The sequence below is a fragment of the Dysidea avara genome, chromosome 5 (genome assembly GCF_963678975.1).
Source record: "Dysidea avara chromosome 5, odDysAvar1.4, whole genome shotgun sequence".
In the NCBI taxonomy this organism is placed as follows: Eukaryota; Metazoa; Porifera; class Demospongiae; order Dictyoceratida; family Dysideidae; genus Dysidea; species Dysidea avara.
The window spans coordinates 21,490,969-21,509,404 of NC_089276.1; the positions used below are offsets into that span (position 1 = coordinate 21,490,969).

Sequence of the window (18,436 nt, forward strand, 5' to 3'; positions counted from 1 at the left end):
TTGATTATGGAAGACTCAATCTGTTGTCACATCAATGTTAGAGCACTTAGGTTGGGACTCATACACTTTAAAAAGATACACAATATCAAGACTACAAAAATCCTACACCAAGCTGGAGTATGCACTTGAAATCCTGCACTATTATTTCCCCCTATCAAGACACACCAAACCTCGCACCAAACACTTATACTTTATCATATTACTGATATTCATCCACTGCCATACCACATCAACAGAGCTTCTCAGTACTCAAAAACAATTAGAGAGAATGAAATCACTTACCTACAGCAATAATTGAATGTGATGATCTAAACTTATTTACTGATAAATTACTAACATTACTATTGACTCATTAACCAAATCATCAGAGCTAGCTAGCTAACACCTGTAATCTTCGTAATTTTTTTTTCCTGGGCACATCAACCAAGCTACCTGCCCAGTAATAATATGTAAGCAAGCCTGTAAGGCTCCTGATCTAAGTAAGGAGCTTTCTTATAACTCATTCATTGTACAGCATTTGACCTAAAACTTTTTTAAAATCGGGTCACGTGAGTCTGTGACGAGAAAGATGAGGCGTGTGTGTGGTGGACAAGGCACCCAACGCTGTGGACAAGGCTTCCAACGTGGTGACCTCCAACGTTGCGAGAAAAGAGCTCGGAAAAGAGATAATTTGTGAGTGTTGAATAGTCTGTACGAACACACTGATCAATTCCCCGCAGTGTCTTTGACTTTGAACGATGAAACGAAGAAGGTTTCATAGAGTTCCTGTAAAGCTTGAATACTAAGGAAACTGTTAAGAACACTGAATACCTCGCTGAACACTGAGGTATGGAATTGTTATAAGAAATACGTAATGCACCTATCAATATATGCCCCACCACCCCCCTCCAGGAAAAGGTGGGGATTTGACCATGGATAATAGAGTACATAAAAGGGATAGGAAACGCAATAACGTGACGTCACAAAATACATACATTTCTATTGAAATTCCGTGTATTACGTCACGAACATACTTGTTACGTTTGCTGCGCTTGTATCAAAGAGAAACAAATTGTTGTAACAACAGAATTTTGTAACCAACGACTGTGAAACTTCGCTAGAGTGAACTCAAGTAAGTAATCAAGGGAACTAGGATGGTACCAACCCTCAAGGAAGTTATACGCAAAATTAAAGGAGATTGAAAGTGAAAAAAAAAAAAAACGGCCCAAAAATTACTTTAAACCACTTAACTTTCTTCGTAAATATATTTTAACTGTGATAAACCTATTCCTTACCATTTAATAGAGAGAACCAGAGGAAATATTAGAGCAAAACAGGAACTGTTGCTTGAAGAAACGACTAATTTTTTACCAAAAGTTTAAACCACCTTGTAGTACAATGCAAGGGTAAAAGACTGTATTGATGACATGCCTAGCTTACCACAAGATTCGAAAGTGGAACTGGCTATACAAGAAGCGGTATGGACAAGGTATGAAGGTACTATGAGCGAAAGTATGATGGCGTGTAACAACCACGGTTAATGCGATACGCTTTGTTACAAAATCTACAGTCTGAATTCTCTCGCCAAAATCTCTCACAAAGGCCTAAGGATTACTATTTACACTCCTTAGAACACTAATTCCCATGCTTGAGCACAAAACTGTCTTGTCCTGACAAGTCACGCGTAATGGAAATCAAATCGGAAATCAGTTGCATTTCCTATCCCTTTTACTCTATTATCTATGATTTGACTTATTCAAAAATCAAGTTCCCCACCCGTGGGGCATGAAGAGTAGTCAAATCCCCACGTAGTGTACTTTGGGAAAGTAGGTTATTCTTGCAGGAGGTGCATAGCTATAAAGATTTCATTATACTCCACAGCACTTACGTCTTACCCTGGTGTATAATAATGCCTGCCTGCCTGCCTGCCTGCCTGCCTGCCTGCCTGCCTGCCTGCCTGCCTGCCTGCCTGCCTGCCTGCCTGCCTGCCTGCCTGCCTGCCTGCCTGCCTGCCTGCCTGCCTGCCTGCCTGCCTGCCTGCCTGCCTGCCTGCCTGCCTGCCTGCCTGCCTGCCTGCCTGCCTGCCTGCCTGCCTGCCTGCCTGCCTGCCTGCCTGCCTGCCTGCCTGCCTGCCTGCCTGCCTGCCTGCCTGCCTGCCTGCCTGCCTGCCTGCCTGCCTGCCTGCCTGCCTGCCTGCCTGCCTGCCTGCCTGCCTGCCTGCCTGCCTGCCTGCCTGCCTGCCTTGAGACAAGCATAACTTGATAATGGGTTAGGCTATGGACTTGTTTTTTTCGCTGTTCGATGTTGCTTCGCCCCTAGATGTGCCTACTGACATACCGCAGTGCATAAAATGCACACATCATGGACTTACCTTTATCTTCCTTTGTGTTCCTTTTTAATCCAAGGTGTCGATTTGAGTTAGCACTATGCATGGTTTCCCTGTATTTTCCATGGTGACTGGATTGATTGCAGAGGCATTCTTCATTTGTAAGTGTAATGGGCTGAAAATAGGTGAAAACAGAGTGTAATGGCCACTTTACTCTCGAGTGAGTAATTGATAGTTTGGGCGTGCGAATCGTCTGTATTTTTCAGGGTGACTGTATTGATTGCAGATGTGCTTCTCCTACTGTTCTTTGTTTGTAGCTCTGTGTAACGGGCTGAACATAAGCTGAAAGCGAAGAGGAGTGGCCACTTCACTTTTGAGTCAGTTATTAATAGCTGGGATGCATGTTCAGACAAAAGCATTAACTTTAGCACTATCCTTTCTTTTGATGCAGTATGCATGGTTCAGCAGTCATAATAATGTCACAAAAACGTAAACAAGCAAGTATAAGGAAATATTAAGAATTTTAAGGATCATAGAAAATAGGAAAACAAGGGAGGTCGCCTACACCTGCAGATATGCTAGCGAACATTTAATCCTTAATTCAGTCATGGCTATAGACTGAATTAGGGATTAAATGTTCTATAGTATAATATCTGCAGGTATAGGCGACCTCCCTTGTTTCCCTACATTTTGTTCTATTATCCCTAATCAAGCTTAAAATTCCTAATTTTTCCTTAAACTTGTATATATTAATGATATAAAACTCACAAATTTGAGTATAAAAGGAATTTCTTTAGATTAATTAAATACTGTTAATTATTAAATAAGTCAGTGTTGGTTGAAGAACTCTATCAAAATCATTTAGTGAAGAAATATAGACCTTGGATAAAAATTAAATTTGTAATGCATCAACAATAGCAGATGGTTTAATGAACGTATCCCGATTTCCTCTTCAATATCTACAATATATATAACTGGGGGTAGTAAGCTCTACTAGGTGGTGGACAATCTTGTAAAACATCAAGTGGCAAAACCTTATCATATTATGGTGATACAATGTGGATTTCTATTTTAATGAATGTACAATATGTGATATATTACTTGATCTGAAACAATAAAATGAGTAGCACGTTTGGCCTCAAGCTTGTTGATGTAGTATTTCTTGTGTAGAGACCAGACTGTTTCAACGTAGTTTAGGATTGGCTAGACTAGTATCGTGTAGGCATCTAACTTGACTCTTTGATGACAGTGTTTCAGGTTTCTGTGTAAAAATGCTAGAATGTTATGCTAGCTTTTTCAGTGTCCACATGATGATTGAAAGTAAGCTTGTATAATTATAACCATTGTACATTCTCGCAGCTCTATCGCTACTACCATTGCTATCCTGTTCCATGCAGTATTGCTAAGGAGTACATAAGTGCTGTAGTGCATAGTACAATAAACAGAAGACAGTTTTTATGTATTTTGCTGCTCATATTTACCATTGTAATATAGTAGCAGAGTAGTGATCCCTAAAGGCCCTCAACACTCAATAGATCCAATTATAGAATGCACAAAAAACCCAATATTTCGAGGGCAAAATTTTCGAGGTTGAGCAACATTACCATTTATATTTTTCACGGATTTGTAAACAATCCCAAAATGTATTAGACTATATGAAGGGTTAAATATTTCAAGGATAAAAGTTTTGCTGTTAACCCCCAAAACCTCGACATCAGCAAAAAGCTTCTCCCTCAAAATATTTTGGCTATACGGTATGTCAGTGTCCAGTAGTCCAGTTGGAGCAGTCCACTGAATAGTGACAGCTGCAGTGTGTTGACATTGTGATGCTGGTGTAGTATGCTACATTCCACAAACAAACAGCTCTGGTGTTTACAGGTTGAATTGTTAATTGAAAATTATTCTGTTGCTGGCCACTTAGTGAGAGGCTTTTTGTGTAGTGAAGTACCCGTTATACAAATTATAGAGGTGACCACTTAGTGCAAACTATCGGGACTGTAGTCACGTGGCCATTGTGCTGAGGCGACCGACCAACTTACTGACCTTTATGGGAGATTCCACTGTACTTAATTTTTTAGCTTCCTGCAACAGAAACACTGCATGTTGCTATAGCAGTAAATATTTAAAAGATACTGGCCAGTAATAGGAATTCTTTGTTGACTTTTGTGTCCAGACACATACTTGGCCACCCTGTACGCTTCAAGCTAATTGTAGGCTCCATCATCCTTTTTCTAAACTTTAGTAAAGAACTCTTTAGAGCTACTGTGTCAGTAAAATATTGATATAAATGGGTATACCTTTATGTTGTGGTTGTGTGGCAGGAGCTTATAAATGCTGAATGATGTACGACACAGAATAGTCTGCAACCACATTTATGAACAAGGGAGTGGTCAAATTGCCTAGATGTCTGACCATATATGTACTTGCATGGGCGAAATCAAAAGAATGGTACTATTTCCGTACAGCACTGAAAGAAAATACAGCGCTGTGTAGGGAAAATACAGCACTGTTGATCACGTGTGTAACATTTTAAATCACCAGAAGTAGCCAAATCAATGTTATCTGTTTGTTTTATTACCAAACTTTTACTACGTATATAGACACTTACTGATTGTCTGATGGCTGAAAACCAACACGGTTTGAGGCTACAAAATGAGCGCTCCGAACAACAGAAAGCACTTTAAACCAGTAAAAGCGCCACCACACTTGTGCAATATGAGCATTCTGGCATGGTCTCGAGCCAAATACAGCACTCGTCTTTGTCCCATGCTGTATTATTAGTCTCTCATTTTTGCCCTTGTGCTATTTTTTCCATATTGTCACAGCGGTGCTTTAACAATTTAACTACTGTAGTATATATTGTACTTTGCATAGGAGGATCAGTGTGCTGTTGCATACTGTATTTTCCATATACTACCAATTAGCTACATATAACTATATTGTACTTTGCATGGGAGGATCAAAACGATGCCACGTATCGTATTGTCCATACAGTATTAATCAACTGCATAACTGTACTGTATGAGTTATACGGTACAGTTATGCACTTAATTGGGCAAATACAGCACACTTGGGCAAATACAGTACAGTTATGCGGAGAATTTATTTAAGGAATGTTACATAAACAACACACTGTAAATCACTAAAACCAGCCAAACTAATCCTACGAGTTCGTTCTATGGCTAGGAATAGATTGTATAAACACTTACTGATCATCTGATCACAAAGCTTTTTAAACACGACTTCACTAAGACAGCACGATTGATCACGTGCGTGACATTGTAAATCGTTAAAACTAGCCAAACTAATCCTATTAGTTTATTCTACGACTAGAAATAGATTAGTTAAACACTTACTGATATCCTGACCACCGAAAATTACAGCGGTTTGAGTACTAGAGAAAATCGCTCCAAGCTATACGACCAGGAAGTACAGTATAACAGTTAAAGTACCGCCTATGCTTGTGTGTATGAAAAATACAGCACTCGGGGGGGGGGGGGGGGTCTCAAGGCAAATACAGCACTCGGCTTCGCCTCGTGCTGTATTAGCCTCTCGACACACACCCTCCTACTGTATTTTCTATACACACATGCGGTGGTCCTTTACCTATAATATATTGTATGGATCATACAGTACAGTTGTGCACATAATTGCAGATAATTGGCCAAATACAGTACACTTGGGCAAATATGACTAGACATAGATTTCATGGATACTTACTGATAGTCTGGTCACTGAAAATTGAAGCAGTTCAGGCATACAAGATGAACACTCCAAGCAACAATATTAGGAAGCACTGCCTATGCTTGTGTGTACGATAAAGACGGCACTTGGATGGTGTCTCGAGGCAACTGCTTTTGCCTTGTGCTGTATTAGCCTCTCAACACGCCCCCTCACGCTGTATTTTCTGTACAAGCACGTAAGGCAGGGCTTAAAATACTAGTTAAAGCACTGCCGTGAGTACAATATGGAAAATATAGCATGAGTGCATGGGCGAGAGACTAATACAGCACAAGACCAAGCTGAGTGCTGTATTAATATTTGGCTCGAGACCATGCCAGAGTGCTATTTTTTCATGTTGCACAAGCATGGCAGTGCTTTAACTGGTTTAAAATGCTTTCTGGTCATCTTTGTTCGGAGCGTTCATTCTGTAGACTCGAACTGCGTCGGTTTTCAGCCATCAGACAATTAGTAAGTGTCTATATAGTACAAGTTTGGTCATAAAACAAAACAGATAACATTGATTTGGCTACTTCTGGCGATTTAAAATGTTACGCATGTGATCAACAGTGCTGTAGTGCTGTATGGAAATAATAGCACTCATATTCGTTTGATCTTCACACACACAAGTGCTTTAACTATAAGTTGTCAGGACAAAGTGTCCCATCAAAGCACAAGGAGAGAGCCTAAGGGCTGAGCTGGCATGTCTGTTGATTCTATCTAGTAGCAGTCACTTGGTTGTTAGGAGATAGTATCGATTTGTACAACCCAAGGGAATGATGACTCAATAATTGACTGTTCACTTGGTTGCTAGGAGATAGTATACTCCCTTACAACCCAAGGGAGTGACCACAAATGAACCATTGCCAACCCTCTGGTGTACTGTAACCACATCACAGCTGCAGCAGTAGTGGACACAATAGTCCTAATCTAGTGGTCACAGGCCTAATCTAGTGGTCTAGGTCATAGTCCAGTGGTCTAGGTCATAGTCTAGTGGTCTAGTGGTCAATTAGGTAACTGTCCAGTCAGAACATTGTGGCAGGACAACAGAAATTTATTTTCAGTACTTGTAGTTTAGTGCTAATGAACTTCTGTGTGTATAAATGCACTGAATTACATTGTGGTCACTAACTGGGTTATTAACTTTGTGCCATTTGTTATTGATTAACGTAAGCTGGAGAATCCAGTGATAGATTATTAATGGATTCTTCCATTTATTTCACTATTAGTAGGCAAAATCAGACTTGTATTGAGCAGAATTTTTGTTGTATGCATAATACCAGATTTTATAAAATTGATACCAAAATCAAAGACTAACCAACACCATCATTAAGTATTTAATCTATCATACTAAAGTCTCGTTGCTCAATATCTGTCCGGGTTTTGACAGCCATCTTACTGAGTGGTGTGGTAAGCTCGAATGATGAATTCTGACATTGGTAAGGAACTGGATTGAGGTGATATGTGGGTGGATGTTATTGTAAAACTGTTCAATCATTGGTTTTGTTAAATTTTAACTGTTAAGGATCCAGCCTTCATTCTAGCGTCTCCTTCCATATCTGTGTATCTGTAAAGTTTAACAATTATACATGTCTATGAGAGAGAAGTATATCTTTGTGTTGTCATAGTCATAGTGATGGGTTACCAGGTTAATGTACAATGGGAAGGCTACTGGACTATACTTCATGGAAATGGTTCTATTTTTAAACTACTTTGTTGTCTCTCATTAGACCATTCACTTTTTTGTATTGGTCTGTTAGGCCTTTACCCTATTCAATTGTATAAGCTTGTCCCTTTGTGGTACCTGTTATATAACCCTTTCTGGTGATGGCACTGGATATCAACACTGCCTTTTTATGAGTAACCTTTTTAACAATGGCCATTCCTGTGGTGTTGTGGCTAACTTCAAGGGTATTCTATCCTGAGGTTGATTATGTAATAACTGATAACATATGGTTATTTACTCATCATTTCTTTGTTGTGTAACAAAGTGCTGATTGAGTAGTCAGTACATGTTCATATAATATGGGTGATAACTAGAAGGAACATGGTCAGAGTTATCATCTTAATTGTTGTGCATTTTGCATCATTTGTGTCATACACTTTCAGAGTCATATCTAGCATTGCACACGTTTGACGTTTGACGTGCAATGTGTTGAAACATTTGTACAACAAAGCATAATCACATTTGAGGTGAGGAGTGTGTGGGTGAGTCAATGTAGAAATTATGCTGAATGAGGACAGTAAAACTTGCACAGTCTAAAATGTTTAGAGTATCTAAACCATCATGCCCACTATACTGAACCACAAGTTATATCCTGTTTTCTTCCATCCCACGACAGTGTATATAGGGCAATAAAATATTTACAGTAACATCTGGTATATAGCTGACTCTGCTATATAGTGATATACATGTAGCTGGTATGCCATCTAGTGCATAACCTCTGCAACTAAAGCTATCAAAGACTGTAATACTGCTAGTTAGTATCCTTCAATGCGGTCCTTACACATATGTGCATACATATTAGTTTTGTGAATACATTTATTATAGATTACTAACTGTGCAGTGGAATATAATAGAACCCTTAATGGTAGTACCAGAAGTCAAATGTAACTGAAAAACCCATCATTTTTGCACATTCCTCACAATTTATTTTATTGCTTCTCTGTTGTCTATAGTAACAAAGGAGTGGACAAACAAAGTTTCAGCCTGTTATGCTTAATAGTCTTGGAGTTATAATGCTGGACAGTTGGAACAGCAGGAAAGATTTTTATAGCACCTATACAGCAAATAAATTACAGACGCTTAATTAATCAATCAGATCTCAACTGACACAAGCTACGAAACTCACCATGAGCTGGAAAACCCAGCAACATGTAGTACTTTCCCTACATTTCTCTGTGTGCACAAAGAAGAAGGCTGTTCTGACATGCCCTTCACTGTGCGAGCAAGAAAGAAAAGTTTTCTTACTCTCCTTGAACAGGTGAATCTGATTCTGATGGTATATAGGTTTACTATATACCAAAGAGATTAACATTTTTATCTAACCTATATATTTTTACCAAGTTAATTTCAATATGTTTTAAGCAACATAGAATAGTTATGAAAACAACAGGTTTTCACTCAGCAGGTCACAAATAATGTATAGTAGGTTGGGAATTATATTTGGCGATTTTACTAGTAAAGCATATTGGCGGACTGTTATTTGGTGAATGGATGTTATCTGTTCTTTTGTAATAAGATGTGGCCAAGTACGTCATGCTTCAATTCATTGATGGAATGCACTGTCTTGTGATACCAAACCATAGATAATAGAGTACATAAAACAGATAGGAACACAATAATGTGACGTTACAAAATACATACATTTCTATTGGAATTCCGTGTATTACGAACATACTCGTTGTGCTTGCTGCGCTTGTATCAAAGAGAAACATAACCAACGATTGTGTAACTTCACTACAATGAACTCAAGTAAGTAATTGAGGGAACTAGGATGGTACTAACCCTCAAGGAAGTTATATGCAAAATAAAATGAGATTGAAAGTGAAAGTGAAAACTGTCTTGTCCTTTCAAGTCATACATAACAGAAACCAAACTGGACGTCGCTTGCGTTTCCTATCCTTTTTAAGTACTCTATTACCTATGATCAAACTAAGATGATGATTATATTTCTAGAGACATTTTTGAAATAAAATGTCTGTTTTTCTATTTGTTAAAGAACTTGTTTAAAAACTTGCGTTGTGTTTATACACTTGTGTGTAATCGTTCTCAACACTATTTGCTGAAAAATGGCAATAACATTGCCAAGAAAGATATTTGATGTTGGTGCCTGGCCTTCAAGTGCCAAACCTGCAGTTTGTAGCTAGATTACTGATCTGAATCCTCAAGGGGTTACGTTTTTAAATGAGATCCACATAAACGATATGTGAACTGTTTCATTTTAGTCCAAACAATTGTCACTTATGGTGTCTTTATTGTTTGTTGACTGGTCATTGTGGTGATGATGATGATTTATATTTTCCTTAGCTTGTAGTGCTGATATAACATTCTGTGTGAAGTGGATGATAGGTACGGTAGTTGTCATCTCCATGTCTCCACTGTATTCACATATTGGTATTGATCACCACCATACTGTTGTGATTCTATGACTTTGTATATGTGGTCTCTTCACACCCACCAGGTAAGCCTCACAATACATTCATGGCATTACATACTTTACTTACTTACTTACTTGCTCACTTATGCTTTCAGACAAGCGTACCTCAATAATGGCTTAGGCTACAGGCTTGATTTTTTCCCTATTTGATGTCATTTTAGCCCAACATGCAGGTGCCTTTTGGCAGTATGTACAATGCATGCATCGTGTCCTTCTTTGTGTCCCATATATCTTTGCTGACAGCGCAAGGTGTCGATTTGTGCTAGCTAGCATGTGAGGCTTCCTTAGGCTTTTGTAAGGGAAATTTCCTGGAGTCCATATTTTTATGCACAGAGTATACATGCCCTGTACCCATTTATAAAAAGCTTACATAGAACCACAGTCACTAGTTTATCATTGCTGAGTTTTACCCTATAGCCACCTATTTACTTAGTATGCTAGTGGAGTGCCCTTGACACATGCCTCAGATCCGGGTAATCCAGGTCAGTAGGTACATCTGGTTTAGTGAAGGTCTTTCATAGATTACTTAAATCCTGCCATATATTACGTGCACATACATCATATTTGTAATGGGTAAATAGGTCACAATAGAATGGAGTTTGTGCCATTTGGAAGGCAGTACTGGCATAAGAATTTGGTTGTTTTTTATGCCCTTTTGTATCCTGACATAGCATTCTGGTTTACTGTGTACACTGCCTGACTTGCAGTTTGTTGTGTACACACACACCATCTGGCAGTGATAGTACCCATTGTTGTCAGTAACCTTTAGTGATGTGCGATACACTAGCAGCTGTGTAGTCATGGATACAATCCCTAAAAGTGCCCTTAAGCATGTGGGCTGCCATTCGCAAGGTACCAGCTAATACTCCATTCATGTCCATTGCACTGTTATGTAACAAGCTTTTAAAAGAGTTCGGGAAAGTTGTAAGCAACCCAGCTACACTGCCAAAAATACAGACCTTCATATTAAATACATGGGCAGCCGATAAATTTTCATTGTTCAGTACCAGCTATTACTCCATTGCACTGTTATGCTTAAGGAGTCTAGGAAATTGGTAAACAACTAAGCTACACTATTAAATTTCAAAATACAAGACCTTCACATTTCGGTGATTGCGCAATCAAAATATCGATACATTTGCATAGTATCGGTGTCGCAATACAACTAGAGTATCGTGATACTCCAATATATCGATATGTATCACACATTACTAGTAACCTTTGGTGCTTGAGATAAGACATGTAAATATGTGAGTTGTGTGCCATATGGCAGGATTGTATGCTAGTATGTCTGAAACTTCATTATTTTGACTCTATTCTAACTTAGAAAATATACCAACAGTATGAAAAAAATTAGGAATGATGTATGTAGATAAATGTAAAGAATGGACCTCTGTTCCCTAATGGCTATGTATAAAATGAATGTTTGATTGACTGTAAAGAAGCTGTTAATACAGTGGAACCTCAGCTATCTGAATCCCTTGGGACCAGGGGGTGGTCCATAAGTCTGAAAAGTCCATATCTCTGAAACTGTGTATATTGGTAAAAAATACCAGTATTATTCAACTACCCTAATAGAACAGTCACTACTCTAATAGAGCAGTCATTTCTGTAGTTCAGTTAACTGAGAATGTAACTGAGGTTCCACTGTATTATGTTTGACATACAGTAATTGCAATTGGATTGCAGTATGGATTGCAATTACATACAGTAATTGCAATCCTGTAACAGGTAATAAAGTCATCTAGTGGTTACTGTAATCCTTATAGTTTGCAAGAGAGCGAGAGTTAGCCATATATGCTTAGCAAGGTTGATTAGATCAATCAGATAGAGCAACACTCCAAGATTATGCTTTAAAAGCTAGTTGGCTGATGGGATTAAGAGGTAACTACTAATTTGCATCATTATAATATGCACAAGTATATGTTACAGGTCAGCTAACTTCCTGTACATCTTGAAGGCTAAAGACTTCTCATACTAAAAGAATTCACCTGATAAAATGTCCTGTTCATGTTTTACTAAACTGTGAACCTATGTACAATACCTACTGTATAAGACCAACGCACAATTCATTGGGCCTTGATTAATTTGTTCTAATTGTACCACAGTAAAATAACCAATATATAGTGTTGAAGAAATCCACACAAGTGTTTTAATGAAAGCTACAAACTACCTACATTAATTGCAAATATGTTGCTAATTTTGTTTCAGAATCATTCCATTACGAAGTCAATGGATATGTCTGTTGAACATAATGGTAGTACATAGCCACTGACAACAGAGAATTGTGTAATTCCACGTGATAATCACGTGGTGATGAAGTTGGACATCCGTAACCAAATTTGCCACAGCATGTATAGGTATGCATCAATTTTATCGGAACAATGATTATTTGGAATGATAGAAAGACTAAAGCAAGGAGCAAAATGTAGGCATAATAGGGTGTTATCCAATTTACTCAGTAACCACTACAATTGTAACAATGTACAATCAACACATGTACATGTTCACAGCTGCAAATTTGTGTATGCATATAGAGATGGCACATAAAATATGTTTCTACAACTAAATAACTGTCGTATCAGTCCACTTTACTAGTTTATCAATCCAGTCAGACAGGTGAACGGATCCTGAATGTTGATGTATTGGATATTCCTTTGGTTTCACCAGGACATGTGGACACTAAAGTGATTGAATGACTTCCAGCACTTAGTCCAGAGTACACTTGAGGACTTGTGCCTAGAGAAATTATATAAAGTAGAGTATGTATGCACAAAACATTATACAGTACAATTTAATTTTAAAATGAAGTAGGGTTTCAGCGATAAAAAGCAGTGAAACAAGAAATGATGGTAGCTATGAGGGAAAATCCCTAGCTACTAGGTATTGTAGGAGTAATGCCAAAGTAGGGATTTTCCCACATTTGCTGCAATGCTAGGGATTTTCCCTCATAGTTGCCATCATTTCTTCTTGTATTGCTGGAACCCTGCTTCATTTTTAAAGTAATATTATTGCACTAGTTTATTAGAGTTTAGTTATGAAATACACATGTGGCTGTGACTGCTGTATTAAAGTATCTTGATCTCGCCACTCAGCTACGCAGTAGATCAAGCTAATTGGTGTGGCGCAATGCCTTGTTTGTTTCTTTCCTATGGAGCTAGATTGTTGTCATGGTGCATTCTGATTGTTAAAGGGGGCGTGGAAATTGTTTTAAGAGCGCAGCTGCTGCCCAAAAGTACAGTCCGTTAAGCGCCTCAAATAGATTCATGGTGTCTAAATACGCTCCTTCAAGGAAAGTGTCAATAGGGAAAATTAACACTTTGTTATGCTTTTTCATAAAGAAGAAAACGACCATTTAATTGAAGATAAAAGGAATGGCAAAGCGCAGAAGGCAGACATTCATCGGAAAGGCACATCCTTCCAGTGAGTTTTTGTTGCTGTGGCGTAAAATGGTAGCCATGTGCTGCTTCAGTTTGTTTGGCCTCTAGCCTTGTGACTTGTCAGGCAGTCAGACAAAATTTCGAGTTATGGCGATTTCTTTAAAATTCAATATCTAGATGCCTGTAAGTGTTTTCTTGTTTTTAATGCTATAATTGATGCTGAATGGAGTCATCCCACTCTCTAAGGCTAGCAAAAGGTTTAACTAGTGTCCATCTATTTGTTTACTACCATTGTGCGGATATACAGTCCCAAGTGATAGATGGGGGTGAGTGAAAGTAGTTTTGTGATCCAGTCTGGGAAAACTGGTCTTATTGCCTATTTAAAAGTATTGAGAAATGTCGGTTTTAAGTATTCAGTGTGTTGTAGCTCACCAATGGTTAAAACTATGTGTACCATGTTTTACACCAATTCCTTACCTTCCAGAGCATCCGCTGTACAAGTAGCCAACAGCTAAGTTTCCCACTACTTTAGATAGTTTTTAAACCAAGTATCAGGTGAGTTCCAAAAGGGGTGGGAGGCGGAGTCCAGAGAAAGGTCAGAGGCTGTTTTAAAATATTTTTAAAAGGAAGGCATAGGAATGAATTAGGCCAAGTTGTGGGCCATTCAGGTCTCAAACTGGCTAAAATGTACAGTACAGGTCTTTATTTAACACAGTGACACTGTACAGCCACATACAGCCATCCCAAGGCTGGTCAGAGTTGCATTAGGGCCCCAGCCGCTTGTACGGATTGCCACTGCTTGAGAAAAGCAAACCACTTATATAAGTCTAGCTGATTTTGACAATGAAACTTGATGGTTTATTCATGTAGCTTTGTGTTCTTGGTGAAAATCAAATCTGCTGTCATGGGTAAAAAGACTGGTTTTCCTAGACCCAGTCACAACTGTTATTAACTTTGAAAAGAAATGTGACCGAATTTAGGAAAATCATCTTTATGGGTGCATTTGACACATTAAATATTTAGTTCTGAAACACAGCATTACAAGTCAAATTCCTATCCAATTAAGGGTAGAATAAACCATAGATACCCTGAATTACAAGAAATTTTTTAGAAATATTTGAAAAGTGCGTTCTGCTAGTAACAGCACCATGCTAGTTTCAAAAATTCTAATTGTTTCAGGCACGACCATAAGGGTGATTTTCCCAAATTCGGTCACAAATTATGCCGCATACCAGTTTAGCTAAAGAAAGTTGTAGACTATTGCTATTAAGTATGCATAATAATCAAGGACAGGCAAAACTACTATAATGATTATTCCTAACATACGTACATAATCAAATGTATGTACTCTCTGTATCAATATCAAGGTTCAACTTACAAGTGACTGCTGTTCCACTATCTAACTGGCATGTAAAAGTGGCATCCTGATGTGATGAAAATATCACGGTAGCTCCATCACCTCCTGTAATAGTCTGAGCAGTGATGTTTCCAATATCAATGCAACCTGAAATACATGTAAGCATTCTTCATTGTTGGTTATGAATATACATTATACAGGATAAATATACAAAAATTAGTTTATTTGCTTGTAACCATATCCTAAATCGAGTTCCTAGTAAAAGTCTAGGTTTTAATTAAAAGAAACGTTTTATGCTGATATTCAGGGAGTGGCTGTTGAGTGAAAAAACTTGACCTGAAGTGTGGTTCTTGACAAAAGTTTCATGGAAGTATAAAAAGTTAAGTACTGACCAAATACAAATGAAATAATATGTAATCGTCTGTAGTAACAAGAATTAATATGTAAAAAAACTAATGAAATTAAAAATTGTTGACTTAGAAAGTAGTGAAACCAGACTCAGCTACGTACAAAAATCTCTACATTATCATCTGGGGTTTTCCCACCTATAGCTATGCTTTTGAGTTTTGTTTTACTACTTTTATCGCTGGAGCCCTAGTTACTTCCTTTTAAAATTGATTTGTTATTGCATATAAAGAAATACATGCATGCTTATTAAAGCAACTCAATTTTGCTGCTTATCTTGAGTGAGCTACTCAGTAGATTAAATGTTCCGATTGTCATGCCTTTTTTTCTGCAGCAAAACTCCAGCTCAGGGGCACACCCAGAATTTTTCCAAGGTGGTTTCCAAACGTGGTAGTGAGTTATAGGTGCAGGGGTCTGGGGGCTCAGTCCCCAGCTGCTGACGGATTATGTACACTAAAGTTCCTCAAATTTTACTAGATTTATGATTTTATGCATACTATAAACTATTTTCAATATATACTGTCATAGTTTGGCAGCACAAACACACAGAACTAATCACAAAATAACGGGAACAAGGCAGGGTAGTATAGCTACAGTGTAATAGGAAACTTACATTGACTTCTCAAAGTGAGAACAAGGGTATGCATTGAAAATCTTTAAAAAGATCAAGATAATCTAATCTAATCAAAAACAGCCAAGCTGTAAAAAAAGGTGCGGCCCCTAAAAAGGCCATGGTGAAAAAAAAAGTGAAATCCAAGGTGGCGGCCAAGAAATGGCTGTGATGGTAGGTTAATGGCAAAAATTTTAATTACGACGATTCAGGTGAATTTGCGTTGCCTCCTCCACTAGGATTTGGCACCAAATTCACCTGAATTGTCGTAATTAAAATTTTTGCCATTAACCTACCATCACAGCCATTTCTTGGCCGCCACCTTGGATTTCACATCTTTTTTCACCATGGCCTTTTTAGGGGCCGCACTTTTTTTTACAGCTTGGCTGTTTTTGATTAGATATCACTTCTTTTTGTATTTGTATATTGCAAAGCCAGTCTATAGCTGGCTTTGGGGCTTTTTTAACAAATTTGTTGTTTTTTTTTATTTACCACAGGAAGAAGAAAAGAACTTAAAGACAATTTTTAATACTTCAACTATTTTTGATTCTGTTATATAGTAATTATACAAATTATATACATATATTTATTAAATGTCAATTATTCCCCACAGGATAATTTCTTTGCACCTGATCTCTCTATTGGGTGACTTGAAATGTAGCTGAACTACAGGATGGTTTCTTTGTAGCTGACCTCTCTACAAGGTGACTTGTTTCTAGTTCATCTCTCTATATAGTGGTTTGTTTGTAACTGAACTCTCTGCAAGGTAATTTGATTGTAGCCGAGCTTTCTACAGGCTTCTTTCTAGCTAATCTCTATATAGGGTAACTTGCTTGTACAATGAACTTTCTACAGAGTGGGTTCTTTGGAGCTGAACTCTCTACAAGGTGACTTGTTTTAGCTTATCTCTCTACAAGATGACTTCCTCTAGCTGATCTATCTACAATGTGACTTGTATCTAGCTGAACTATCTACAGGATGATCTGTTTGTAACTGAAATCTCTACAGGATGACTTGTTTCTAGCTGATCTCTCTATAGAGTAACATGTTTCTAGCTGAACTCTCTACAGAGTGTGTTCTTTGTAGCTGAACTCTCTACAAGGTGACTTCTTCTAGCTGATCTCTCTATAGGGTGACCTGATCTCTCTGTATACAATGACTTTTATCTAGCTGAACACTCTACAGGGTGATTTGTTTGTAGCTGAACTCTCTACAGGATGGTTTTTTTGTAGCTGAACTCTCTACAAGGTGACTTGCTTCTAACTGATCTCACTAGATGGTGACTTCTTCTAGCTGATCTCTCTAAAGGGTGACTTGTATAGCTGAACTATCTACAGGTGATCTGTTCATAGATGAACTCTCTACAGGGTGATTTGTTTGTAGTTGAACTCTCTACAGGATGGTTTCTTTGTAGCTGGTCTCTACAAGGTGACTTCTGCTACTACAGGGTGACTTGTATCTATAGCTGAACTATCTACAGGATGATCTGTTTGTAGCTGAAATCTCTACAGGATGATTTGTTTGTAGCTGAATTCTCTACAGGATGACTTGTTTCTAGTTGATCTGTCTATAGGGTCACTTGTTTCTAGCTGAATACTCTGTTCTTTGTAGCTGAACTCTCTACAAGGTGACTTCTTCTAGCTGACCTCTCTATAGGGTGACCTGATCTCTCTGCAGGGTGACTTTTATCTTGCTGAACTCTCTACAGGGTGATTTGTTTGTATTAAAACTATCTACAGGGTGACTTTTATACCTGAACTTTCCACAGGGTGATTTGTTTGTAGCTGAACTCTCTACAGGGTAATCTGATCTCCCTACAGTGGGTGATTTGTTTGTAACTGATATCTCTACAGGTAGATTTGTTTGTAAGTGAACTCTTTGCAAGGTGATTTGTTTGTAGCTGATTTCTCTACAGGGTAATTTGTTTGTATAGCTTAACTCTCTACAAGGTGATTTATTTGTAGCTGAACTCTCTACAGAGTGATGTGTTTTTAGCTGATCTCTCTACAGGGTGATTTGGTTGTAGCTGATCTCTCTACAGGGTGATTTGGTTGTAGCCGATCTCTCTACAATGGGTGATTTGTTTGTAACTGAAATCTCTACAGGTTGATTTGTTTGCAGTTGAAGTCTCTACAAGGTATTTTGTTTGTAGCTGATCTCTCTACAGGATGGTTTCTTTGTCACTGAACTCTCTACAAGGTGACTTGCTTCTAGCTGATCTCTCTACAAGGTGACCTCCTCTAGCTGATCTCTCTACAGGTTGATTTGTTTGTAGCCAAACTCTCTACAGGGTGATTTGCTTGTAACTGAATTCCCTATATTGTGTCTAGTTTCTAGCTGATCTATCTACAGGGTGATTTGTTTTTAGCTGATCTCTCTACAGGTTGATTTGTTTGTAGCCGAACTCTCTACAGGGTGATTTGCTTGTAATTGAATTCCCTATATTGTGTCTAGTTTCTAGCTCATCTATCTACAGGGTGATTTGTTTGTAGCTAAACT

General features: G+C 38.2%; 1 protein-coding gene and 1 long non-coding RNA gene across 4 annotated transcripts in view; one reads left to right on the top strand and one right to left on the bottom strand.

Moving 5' to 3' along the window:
- The first annotated feature begins 523 nt into the window (after window positions 1–523).
- Window positions 524–12,332, top strand: LOC136256195 (uncharacterized). 2 transcript variants are annotated; one of them, XR_010701364.1, is made up of 5 exons: window positions 524–672; window positions 720–826; window positions 10,056–10,209; window positions 11,955–12,069; window positions 12,118–12,332. It is a non-coding gene; the product is annotated as an uncharacterized lncRNA (long non-coding RNA). The 2 variants fall into 2 exon arrangements; XR_010701363.1 differs by having other exon boundaries at window positions 10,056–12,069.
- Window positions 12,333–12,614: 282 nt separating this feature from the next.
- LOC136256190 (sushi, von Willebrand factor type A, EGF and pentraxin domain-containing protein 1-like) overlaps window positions 12,615–18,436 on the bottom strand; it is a 64,878-nt gene continuing 59,056 nt past the window's right edge. For both annotated transcript variants that reach the window (XM_066049137.1, XM_066049138.1), the window contains exons 35-36: window positions 14,944–15,069; window positions 12,615–12,924 (exon numbers count right to left, since the gene is read on the bottom strand). In XM_066049137.1, the coding sequence (XP_065905209.1) occupies window positions 12,797–12,924; window positions 14,944–15,069 (254 nt within the window). In that variant the 3' untranslated portion in view covers window positions 12,615–12,796. The remainder of the gene's footprint in view (window positions 12,925–14,943; window positions 15,070–18,436) is intronic.